The 13,542-nt window shown below is 30.2% G+C and overlaps 1 protein-coding gene across 1 annotated transcript; it reads right to left on the bottom strand.

Moving 5' to 3' along the window:
- Window positions 1–242: 242 nt before the first annotated feature.
- Window positions 243–2,438, bottom strand: LOC130949117 (subtilisin-like protease SBT4.9). Its single transcript, XM_057877936.1, has one exon. It carries the CDS (start codon window positions 2,436–2,438, stop codon window positions 243–245), a length of 2,196 nt encoding a protein of 731 aa, XP_057733919.1.
- Window positions 2,439–13,542: the final 11,104 nt, after the last annotated feature.

Below are 13,542 nucleotides of genomic sequence, written 5' to 3'. Positions count from 1 at the left end.
CCGATTTGAGACCCATCTCCACCCTGAAATCGGTCCATCCGATTTCTACCCACCAAATCGGTCCGTCCGATTTATTTTACCCCGCCGTCACATTTCCGTAATACACCCTAAACCTTCATAACGCTGTTAGACTCCATCAGAATCCCCATATTAAAATTAAAAAACTCGCCGCTAGTCTTTATAAAACTATAACATCACATGAAAATTTAATAATCATATTTTATTGCATGTCACATTATAATTTACAGCAATGAGACATCTATAACAATTGGGCTTCGAACATGATAGGTCCCATCTGACCATACCATTGATGAGATTACCGCAGTTTCATTTGGTATCATACCAATGACATTCACTACAAATGATTTTTTCTCGTTTAATGCTTTGAAAGATAAAACCCTTGGTTTCACCCTGATGTTAACTTCTGGTTTCGGTGTGACTCTTACCCTGTAACTCGAGTTGGCTAAACCAACATTTGTAACTATTCTACTAAAACTGATGTTAATATGCACCCTGGGTTCAACCAGAACTGTAAGAGCTGGATAATTTAAATTTCTTACCAATGATTTATCTGCAGCTCCCTTGCACGGATTCAATTCTCCAGATATCAATTTAATTTTGCGATTATCATACCCTAAGTTACACATCATTTGCACATAATCTCCCTTGTTAATGTCATAAACTAGTCCAGGATTGATTGCTAGAATTGGATTGGCTTGTCCAGATCCATATGCATATTCTCCCACATCATATGTCAGATTCGTAATCATGGGTTTTGCTGACGTCATAATAGCAGATTTAATTGCCGCAGGTGACCAATCAGGGTGAAAATTTTTCACATATGCGGCTATTCCAGAAACATGAGGACAAGCCATTGAAGTTCCACTTAGAATATTGTAATGCACAGATCTATTATCCGTACCAGGATCTTCTGTTGGTGAACCAATTGGCGAATAAGCAGCCAAAATATTAACCCCTGGGGCACTTATATCAGGTTTCAAGATCTCTGAAATTATAGCATTTGGTCCACGGCCAGAAAATGCTGCGGCTCTAGGAGCACTCTGATCTTGACCGCTCTCACTCTTGAGAATCTCAGCTTTTGGATCTTTTGTTGAGTTTGTGTATAATTTAACAACGTCATAATCTTTTGGCAGCAATGACACCGAAGGCATTATAGTGACATAACCTAGGTTAAGATCAGCAAGATCTATTTTTGCAATTGTACCAACTGCGCCAGCAGATTTGGGTTCAGCTTCCGCATGATTGTCACATAAAACTATCTTTCCTTTCACTAATTTTTTATCCAAGCACCCACATATATCGGCGTATTCTTTTTCACACTCACTTGAATTGCTGTTGCTCAAAGCAATAGGAACTCTTCTTCCGTTTGACTTGAAAGAATTAACCGACCTCCCAGTTAACACTTTTCCATTTCCAAGAATGACCTTGTCAACGATTTGCCGATCTAGGGTGCTTGCTGCGACGGTTATCAACCATGGCGCAACGCTTGCTACAGTGCCAGGATAAGGACCAGCATTTCCAGCGGATTGGACTACAAGTACTCCTTTGGCCATTGCATGAAATGAACCGATGGCAACTGAATCTGTGTCAAGGTTCAATGCGGCAGTAGCCCCAAATGAAACAGAGATGACGTCAACTCCGTCAGCAATTGCGTCATCAAAGGCAGCTAAGATGCCGTGGTCTGCACAGCCTGCAGAGCTGCATACTTTGTAAGCAGCGATTCTTGAAGAAGGAACTGCTCCTCTCGCGGTGCCTTCTGCAATGCCGTAAAAGCTGGCATTGTCAACGTCGTTTCCGGCTGCTATTGATGCTGTGTGGCTTCCATGGCCATCATTGTCTCTTGCAGAGTCCTCTGTGTAGAATCTTGCTCCGATCAACTTCTTGTTGCATGTGAAGTTCTTGCCACCTGCACATGTACCTTTCCACTTTTTTGGAACAGGTTCTGTGATACATTTGTCGCTGAAGCTTTCCGATTCCGGCCAAACCCCGGTGTCGAAGAATCCGACAACGAGATTAGTCTCTATCGTTTGATGTCCTTTTGGAGCCTTTGGAAGTCCCAAGAAATCCCAAGATCTTGTTGTTTGGGTTTGGAGAGTCTTGCTTGGGAAAACTGAAACAACACCTTCCATTTCGGTTAACTTTGCCGCTTGCTGATTCGTGAGCATGGCGGCAAAACCGTTAAAGCTCCTCTTGTAGCTATGAACTAAGGATTTTGTTGGATTTCTACCATCAAGAACTTGTTGCAGCATATTAAGGTGGTGAAAGGTGGGAGAATAAGAAGTTTTTGTTTCAGGTAATGAGCCCAAATAAACGATATGAATTTTCGGATTATCACCATCATTAGCATCACAAATAAAAAGTGTGAATGCTAGAGTGATCACCAGTACACTGCACACAACATAATTAAGCTTCTCCATTGTTTTCAAATATTGACAGAAATTAGATATTGTAATAAATACTTTTGACTCTAATTATATATATATATATATAATCCCATAAGTAATTTAGACCAGTTTCTATTTACAAAATACATGTCATAAAAAATAATTTTACATTAGTTTTTGTTGTCATAAACATTAAATAGGAACTCAAAATATCTATTTTTTTTAATTAAGAAAAACTAACTTTAGTTTGTATTGTAGTCCTATTTAATTAATTAATTAAAGTAATTAAAATTAATTTAGTTATTATTTTATTTACAATAATATTATGAATTTATAAATTCAAAAATAATTTACTATTAAAAATATTAAAATTCAAAAAAATTAATAACTTCTTATATAACAATAGTACAACAATTATTTAATCGCTAGTATTGTAATAGTTATTTTTGTAATATGATTAGCATTTTAAATTTTATAAATAAAAATAAACAATTGAACTAAAAATTATTTTACAATGTGTAAAAATTAAATTTATTTTTTTATGTAAATAAATTTAATTAATTATATTTAATATAACAATATAAATAATATTTAATATTAGTTTTTTATAATTATTTATATTAATTATGATTTAAATAACTGATATAAAAAATTAATATATTTAATTAATATAAATTATTAATTAAATAAAAATATAATTATTTAATATAATTAATTACAATAATTATAAATAAATTAATTATTTAACAAATTGTGATATGAGAAATTACAAAATTATTTAATATAAACATATATGTAATGTAATGTAATATATATTTTTTTTAACATTTTTTTAGCAATTTGTCATATGGCAAAAAATTATTGGCTATTAAAAGTTTTTTTTAGAGAGATTTTTGGTCTCCTTTCTTATGAAAGGACTCTCTTTATTTTTTATTCTAATGACTTTTTTCTCCTTATGTATTAGAATAGAACCTCTATTTATTATTATTGGAGTTGCTCTAAGAACAACTTCAACGATAGTAAATACAAGTTCTATTATGACAAATGAAAACAGAAAAGTCATTGGAGTGAAGAGTAGAAAGAGTTCTTTCACAAAGATTGAGACTGAGAGTCCTTTTAAAAAAATATTTCAACAACTAATAATTTTTTGTCAGTAAGTTATTAAAAAAAATAAAAATATTATATATATTACATTACATGTATGTTTATATTAAATAATTTTATTTCACATTTGACAATTTATTAATTAATTAAATTATAATTAATTAGATAATTATATTAAATAATTATATTTTTAGTTAATTAATATAAATAATTATATTAAATCAATATTAAATATTGTTTATATTGTTATAGTAAATTATAATTAATTAAATTTATTTATAAAAAATAAATTTAATTTTAACACTTTATAAAATAATTTCGATAGTTGAAAGAAGACTTGATTGAATACATATGGCAATTTCATGCACCATGTTTATCGTTAATTATAGAGCTTAACTATGTTTGTTTTTATATTAAGTAATTTTACAAATTAGTTTAATCTCGAATAATATATTGTGTATTATTATTATATATGAATTTTTTTAATATTAATATTTTTTAATAATGAATTATTTTTTAATTTATATATTTAAATAATATTATTATAAAAAATAGTAATTATATTAATTTTAATTACTTTAATTAATTAATTAAGTAGGACTACAATAGAGATTAAAGTTAGTTCTTTTTAATGGAGAAGAAATAAATGTTTTGAGTATCTATTTACAGTCTATAACATAATAACTGATATAGAGTTATTTTTTATAACATGTAGGCTATAAATAAAGACCGAGATAAATTTTTTACTAAAAATAGTCTAAGAACGTATTTTTGTAAAACTATTCCTCTAAACAATTCAAGCAATAAAGATATTTGTTTTCCATTTAAAATGTGATTTTATACTAATTGAAATATTTATTCCCCGTAAATAGAGATATCTCATTGGACAGGCTTGTTAATATCTTATCTGAAACTAAATTTAAATATCTTATAAGAAAATTATGTAGTGTTTAAAAATTTTATATTGCAATAAATGTACATAGTGATAATTGATTATAATTGATTACGATTCGATAAAGAGGAGAAAAAAAATAGAAGAAATAAATATAATACGAGAAAGAATAATACAATATAATACAACAGTGGTAATGAATTAATCTTGGATTTATGTTTAGATAATGGCTAAAAAAGAAGATAGTGTGTGATACACAAAGAGGGAATAATGAAAATAAAACTTAATAATTTTAAAAGAATAATAAAATTAAAAATAATTTAAGATGTTGAATATATATTTAAAATGAAACATACAAGTGTTATTTTATTAATTAGAATTATGTATGGATATATAAAAGTTCTTTAATTTTAGAATTTTACATTTTTTTTAAATTAAATACGATTAAAAAATAAATAAATTTAATAATATTTATAAATAATTATTTTGTGAATAATATTTATAAATATTTATATTAATCTTTTATTTTTGTTATAAATAATAACAATATAATAATTTTTTGATTATATCTTATTTAATTTAATTTATATATTTTAAATTTTAAACAATTTATAAACATTTTTATTTTTATTTTAAATTATTGATGATATCAAACTCAAAATTTTAAAAATAAATATATAAAATTTAAAATTCTTAAAAATAATAGTAACAATTAGACAATAATAATAACAATGAGACAATAATTAAATTAAAAATAAATAATTTTAAAAAATAATGAAATTAAAGATAATTAAGACGTTTAATACAAGATTCAAAAGATTATTTTTTTTTATCCATTAGAATTATGCATGGAGATAAATAGTATTTTGAATATAAATTTTAAAATTTATTTTAAATTAAAAAAATTGAAAAAAATAAATAAATTTAATTATATTTATAAATAACAAATCTATAAATAATGTTAGTAAATTTTTATTTTAATATTATTACACATAATAATAATGTAATTATTTTTAATCTTATTTTTTAATTTAAATTTCTTTATTTTATAAATTTTAAATGTTAAATAACTTAAGATATTTTATTTTTTATTTATGTATATTAAATTTATAATTTTAAAAATAAAATATAAAAAAATTTCTTAAATTCAATAAAAAAAACTGACCATATCTGTTGAGCCGCTAATTTAAGTAATACAAATACTAAACTATTTTGAGATACATTATGTATTTTATAAAAAAAAAATTCTAATTTATTTGGAATGCATTTTATATATATGTCAATCATATTAATTACTCAAGATAGTTGGATACAAATATTTTAATTTTAGATAATTATTAGTCAACATAACCCACTTTAAAATTTGACCAAAAAAATGTTGATATATTATTATGCACTTGATTCTACTCTCATTTTTAATATATTATATAATATATATTTAAAAATCATATATACAGTGAAGGAAGTGAATATTAAATCTACGATCATTTTTGTTTTTGTAAAAATTTAGAGTAATTGCTAAGTTAATAATTTAAATTATTAATTTAATACGTTTATTATTTAAAGAATAATATTATAAGAATTTAGAGTTAGAAGAAAAATGCTAAAATATTTATTTTTATTTGTGTTATTTTAATTTTATTAAAAATTTGATGATTATGCTATTATAATTTTATGTTGGATATTTTAAAATTTTATTATTTTTAATTTTAATTTAAATATAATTTTTTATTTTTTATTTTATTAATATGTATGAAATATGAGTAGAGTAGGATTGAATAATTTTAAAAAATAATTTTTTTTCTTGTTTAACGTTTTTTTTTTTCATATCACATATGTCTATACCTGTATCTCTCTTTATTATTGATGATTTAGGATGCATTATATGTTTTATTAAAAAATTTTATAATTTATTTGGGATGCATTATGTTTATTATTTTGATTTTTTTTTTCTGGTCAATATTCAAATTGTTCCGGTCAATATTATTCAAACTATGTTTAAATGCTTTTGTACACACTTATGATGCCATCGTTTTTTAAACTTAATTATTACATCTCACTCATAGTTAGACACACAAATTTTAGCTTTAGATGATCATTAGTCAAGATAACCCACTTTGAATTTTAACTGAAAAAAATAATATATTCCGTGTAAAATATTTATTTATTTATTTTTTATTTTTTTACATTTTTTTAAACATATGCCTATATCTATAGTTATCTTTATTAATGAATTAGAAATTTAGAATACATTATGTGTTTTATTAAAAAAATTTATAATTTATTTGGAATGTATTATATTTACTTTTTTAGGAAACATTTAAAATACTCCTGGTTAATATTTAAATTATGTTTAAATATATCTTTAAATGCTTTTGTACACGCGTCATGCTATGATTTTTTCAACTTAATTATTACATGTCAATCTTATTAATTATTCAAAATAGTTAGATTTTAGTTTCACATGATCTTAGTTAAGATAACCCACTTTAAAATTTGACCAAAGAAAATATTAATGCATTTTTTTTTTTACTTTTTTGCTTCTTTTTTTAAAACATTTACCTATTCCTATATATATTTATCTTTTTGGATGAGTTAGGATGCATTATGTGTAATATTAAAAAAATTTATAATTTGTTTGGGATGTATTATATTTATTATTTTGATTTTTTACCTTTTTTTAGTCAACATTTAAACTGTTTTTTGTCAATATTTAAACTATATTTAAATGCATCTTTAAAGATTTATGCACACGCATCAATCATCATACCATCATTTTTTAAATTTAATTGTTAAATTTATTCATATTAGTTACTCAATTGGACACATAGATTTTAGCCTTAAATGATCATTAGTCAACATTACCGACTTTAAAATTTAACCCAAAAAAATATTAATACATTTGGTATGTAATATGCTAATTTAGTTCTTTTTTGACATATGTCTATATTTATAATTATCTTTATTATTGAATTAGGATGCATTATATGTTTTATTAAAAAAAATTATAATGTATTTGGGTTGCATTATGTTTTTTTTTTCTTAGTCAACATTCAAACTGTTTCTGATTAATATTCAAAGTACGTTTAAATGCATCTTTAAATGCTTTTGCACACGTGTCATGCCATTTTTTTAAACTTAATAATTACATATCAATCATGTTAATTACTTAAGATAGTTGAAAACAAATATTTTAGCGTAAGAGATCATTAGTCAACATACCTACTTAAAAATTTTACCAAAAAATATTAATACATTTCGTGTGATATGTTCATTTATTTATTTATTTATTACGCATTTTCTCAGACGTATGACTATACCTATTTCTATCTTTATTGATAAGTTGGGATGCATTATGTGTTCTTTTAAAAAATTTTGAGTTACTTGTGATGAATTATGTTTTTTTTTTGTCAAAATTCAAATCATGGTTTTAAAAATCGGACTGAACCGGTCAGTTCGATTACAAACCGGCAGCTTCTGCAATTCAATTCACTAGCAGAAGAAATTACTGCTTAAAAAATCGAATACAAACTGCTGAGCCAGTCAGTTGGATCAGATCGAAATCCGGTCAATTTATAATAAACACTGCCGTTTTGTTCGTTTAACAAAAAAAAATCTTAGGAAAAACTCCCTCAACCCCACCTGCTCCACTCTCCTTCCTTCAAAAAGCAAACTATCCTCAATGACTTAACCTTAACCAAATTAAAAAAAAAACCTTAGCTCCCACCAATTGCTGTCGCCATCCGTTCTCCGTCTGTCGGAATGAGAGATTGCTGCTGCCGCCATCCGTCGCACTTAGGAGCTCCCTCTTCATGATGTCAGCGTTCTTCAAGACTCAAAGTATCCAACCTCTTGTTTGCTCTCACGAATCGCCTAGTCGCCGTCCTACTTGTCCATGGACGATCAATGCTTGTTCTTCGTTTTTTTGTTGCTCTGTTTAGAAATCAAACCTCTCGTGCTTGTTGATTGAGGGTCAGTGATTGTCTTTCTGCTCGTCGCCTGGTCTTCGTCTTTGTTGTGCTCCTCCCCCTTTGCTCAAACTGCTCAGAACGAGGGCAATGGCTTCAATTGATTTTAATTTTCGTTTTCTATTCTTCTTCATTCTTTGCTCAAAACATTGATTTTTGTTTAGAATTCTGCTAGTGGTACTCAGATTGAAATTCGAATAATCGAATAGTTAACTCTGATCCTGTGCTGTATTGTACATTTGTTACTCGATTTTTTTTGTTTTGGATTGAATCATTGAACGATTAGTTGATTAGTTCATTGGTTAACCTTGTTAGTCTTTATTAAAATTGTGCTACTATTTTGTATTTTGTGATTTTTATATGTAGTGATGTGTTGTTGTTTTGTATTTTGTGACTCAATTGTACTTAGAACGTGATTGACTTAATGACTTAATTGTGCTTCACATTGAAATTATCGAATGGTTAATTGATTATTGATTAGCTATGGCTGCTCTGTTGTGATGCTGTTGTGTTTCATGATTTTTTTACAGTAATGTGTTGTATTGTGACTGTCTTGATGACTTAGTTGTGTTTAGATTGTATGATTATTGATTAATTGTGATGTTGTGTTTTATGATTTTTATAGTGATGTGATGCTTTTTATGTTTTGTGATTCAATTGTACTGTCTATAATTATGATGTAAGGTGTTTATTATGACTGTCTTGATGACTTAGTTGTGTTTAGATTGTATGATTATTGATTAATTGTGCTATTGTGTTTTGTGATTTTTATAGTGATGTGATGTTGTTTTATGTTTTGTGATACAATTGTACTGTCTATAATTATATATGATGTAAAGTGTTTATTTATAATTTATTTATTATTTTATTATAAAACAATTTTTTTGTTGGACCAGTAAACCAGTAGTTAGAGCAATTCGATGACTAGACCGGTTTTTGAAATCTTAATTCAAACTACTCATGGTTGCGTTTGTTTAAAAGCATCTTTAAGGTTGCGTTTGTTTACATGTATGTAGGGGTGGAAAACGGGTCTAAACTTGCCAGGCTGGCCTGCGTAACCCGCCAAAAAAGGCGGGCCGGGATAAATTGAGACCACCAAATAATAAAATTCTGTCTAACCCGCACCGCTTAAACCGTAGGATTTGGCGGGGTAGGCTTCCCCGGCGGGCTAAGCATATTTTTGGCAGGGAGTGTTTTTGCATTTTTTGGCCAAAAGGCCATAACCCAACTTCTCCACAACCCCAACCCAACCTGACCCAATGAAACCATACCCACCCTAAATCCTTAATTGCAGCCTCCTTACCACTTGGCTACTGTCACTCTCACTCCCTCCCACTCATAACACAAAGCTTCAGCTTCTCCAGTTTTCATCTCCACCCATAGTCACTCACACCTCACACTCACAAGTCACACCGGCCGCCGCTAACCGCTCCCAACCGTACTGCGTCTAGTGCCATCGCAATCTTGCACAGGCGTCCTCACTCTTCACGCTCACACTTCCGTCCTCACACGCGCAGTTTCACACAGACAGCAAAGTCGCACCCAGCAGTCGCGACACTCCTTGTCACTGTCGCTCTTTGGTCCTCCTGGGATCTAGCCACTACTGCTGCTCCGTCTAGCCGTTGTCGCAACTGGTTTCAGTCCTGGACTCTTGGGTCCTATCCTCTCGCTCTCTAGGTATGCTCGTCTGTCCTCTCGCTCTCTGGGTCTGCTCGTCTATCCTCATTGCCGCTGCTCTTTGCCTCTTCTGTTCTGGTCATCGGCTCGTCACTACTGTCATATCAGATTTCTGGTATGTTAGTTTTCTGGCTTAGGTTTTAGATCAGAGATTTAGGTTTATTTGCTGTGTTTTGTGTTGTTTGATAATGGTTGCTGATACTTGTTTTAAAATGGTTTTGAGTTTTGATTAAATTTGATGCAGATCCATATATTGTTTGCTGTTTTTTGTGTTGTTTGATAATGGTTGAGTTTTGATTAGATCAGAATTGTTGATATTTATTTGAGTGAGGTAATATTATTTTGCAATGATGCAATCATAGATGGTTTGCAATGGTAGAAAGACAACCAACATCGTTTTCCAACACTAACACTAATGGCACGAGATTTGTTGAGCATTCCTATTGTCACCGTGGCTTCAGAATCTGCATTTAGCATGGGTTCTCATGTTTTGAATAAGTATAGAAGTAGTTTATTGCCAGATAATGTTGAAGTTGTGATTTACACTCGAAATTGGGTGAAATTGGATACGTGGATATGATGATTATGGTATAATCATATTTATAACATACATACTTGAGTGATTTTGTTCATTATGATGTATTATTTTTCTAATATATTTATTTACTTTTTTCTAGAGGAAGATTTAGATGAGGAAGATATTGCAAAAGGAAAAAGCTATTATTCAGGAGTTGGTTCCAATGATGTTATTGACTTACATGAAGATGAAGATGAAAATTAAGTGTTTTGAATTATGTTTATTTTGCTTTGGAGATTATTTATAATTATGTTTTTAGATTTTGGATTATGTTTATTTTGCTTTCGAGAATATTTATAATTATGTTTTTGGATTTTGGATTATGTTTATTTTGTTTTGGAGACTGTTTATAATTAACATTTGCTTTTATATTGATTAAAACGGAGGAGATTCTTTTATGCCTTTATAAATATTATTAAAAAAATGGAGATTAGGCGGGCTATTAGGCGGGGTGGGGTAGGATTCTGGAACCGCCACACTAGGCGACGCGGGGCAGACTTCTCTGTCTGCCACTGGTGGACGAAATTGTGATCAATGTTCTAACTATTTTGTATGAGATCATTATTATGGCACCAGTTGAATTCACAACTCCGTTCAACTAACCAGCAAGTGTACTGGGTCGTCCAAGTAATAAACCTTACGCGAGTAAGGGTCGATCCCACAGAGATTGTTGGTATGAAGCAAGCTATGGTCACCTTGTAAATCTCAGTTAGGCAGATTAAAATTGTTTATGGTTTCGGAAATTAATAATAAGAAAATAGATGAAATAATAAAAGGGATAGAACACTTATGCAGATTCATTGGTAGGAATTTCAGATAAGCATATGGAGATACTGTAAGGCTCAAGGACGCCTGCCCTCCTACTGCTTCAACTCAATCCTTCTTACTCCTTCCCATGGCAAGCTGTATGTAGGGCATCACCGTTGTCAGTGGCTACATCCCATCCTCTCAGTGAAAATGGTCCTCTGCGGCTGTCACTCGCATGGCTAATCATCTGTCGGTTCTCAATCAGGTTGGAATAGAATCCATTGATTCTTTTGCGCTTGTCATCACGCCCAGCCTTCAGGAGTTTGAAGCTCGTCACAGTCATTCAATCCCAGAATCCTACTCGGAATACCATAGACAAGGTTTAGACTTTCCGGATCCTCATGAATGCCGCCATCTATCTAGCTTATACCACGAAGATTCTGTTGGGGAATCTAAGAGATACACATTCAAGCTCTGTTGCATGTAGAACGGAAGTGGTTGTCAATCACGTGCGTTCATAAGTGAGAATGATAATGAGGGTTATCTAATCATCACATTCATCATGTTCTTGGGTGCGAATGAATATCTTGGAATAAGAATAATAGAGAATTGAATAAAAGAAAATAGAACTGCATTAATACTTGAGGTACAGCAGAGCTCCACACCCTTAATCTATGGTGTGCAGAAACTCCACCGTTGAAAATACATAAGAAAAGGTTCAGGCATGGCCGAATGGCCAGCCCCCATATGGTCTAAGAACTATGCGTTCAAAGATGTTCTTCAGATCTAAAGTGATCAAAAGATGTCCAATACATTAGTTAAATGTTCTATTTATAATAAACTAGCTCCTAGGGTTTACATGAGTAAGTAATTGATGCATAAATCCACTTCCGGGGCCCACTTGGTGTATGCTTGGGCTGAGCTTGATCAATCCACGAGCTGAGGCTTCTCTTGGAGTTGAACTCCAAGTTATGACGTGTTTTGGGCGTTCAACTCCGGATCATGACGTTTTTCTGGCGTTTAACTCCAGACAGCAGCATGAACTTGGCGTTCAACGCCAAGTTACGTCGTCAATTTCCGAATAAAGTATGGACTATTATATATTTCTGGAAAGTCCTGGATGTCTACTTTCCAACGCCGTTGAGAGCGCGCCATTTGGAGTTCTGTAGCTCCAGAAAATCCATTTCGAGTGCAGGGAGGTCAGATTCCAACAGCATCAGCAGTCCTTTTGTCAGCCTTTTTCAGAGTTTTGCTCAAATCCCTCAATTTCAGCCAGAAATTACCTGAAATCACAGAAAAACACACAAACTCATAGTAAAGTCAAGAAATGTGAATTTATCATAAAAACTAATGAAAACATCCCTAAAAGTAGCTTGAACTTACTAAAAACTACCCAAAAACAATGTCAAAAAGCGTATAAATTATCCGCTCATCAGCCACCCTTACATGTATGGGATACTGAGGCACAAAACTGTGTTTGGCAGATAAAACATGAACAGAGTTGTCTCCAGAGACACTGAATTCGTGTATTTTGTGTATATCCTGACAAGAAAGACACAGAGACACTAACAAGAGACACAACTTATTTTTTATTTGTTCTTTCATTATTCCTGTTAATTTTTCATAATTATACTTTTTATCATTATATTTTTCTTACCAAATTTTTTAAATGAAAAAATATGAGAATAAATTAAACTTTCATGATTTATTCTAGTTTATCACCAAATAAAATATAAAAACATTAATTTTTGTATTTCTGTCATTTATGTTTTGTTCTTAGTATCTTATCTTATCCTATTCTCGAAACTAAACGCAACCTAAATGTTTCTATGTACACGTGCCATGTCATCTTTTTTCAACTTAATTATTACATGTCAAACATATTAATTACTCAAGATAGTTTTTTTTTGTTTGCACCAGGGTATCCATCAGGCCAGAAACCCAATGGCTAATCTCCCGGGTATTGTAAAGACAAAGTGGGCGACCCTCCCAAGCAAACAAGCTGCATTCCCATCCTCCATTGAATATCGAACCCAAAAGAGATAGTTAAGAGACACAGACCGTCATCTATCTGTGCCAACTTGCGTCGGTTTACTCAAAATAGTTGGGTACTAAATTTTAGCCTCAGATGATCATGAGTCAACATATATTTATATACCTATACATTTCGTC

This window comes from Arachis stenosperma, chromosome 9, assembly GCF_014773155.1.
Source record: "Arachis stenosperma cultivar V10309 chromosome 9, arast.V10309.gnm1.PFL2, whole genome shotgun sequence".
NCBI lineage: Eukaryota > Viridiplantae > Streptophyta > Magnoliopsida > Fabales > Fabaceae > Arachis > Arachis stenosperma.
This window is presented reverse-complemented; position numbering and strand designations above follow the sequence as displayed.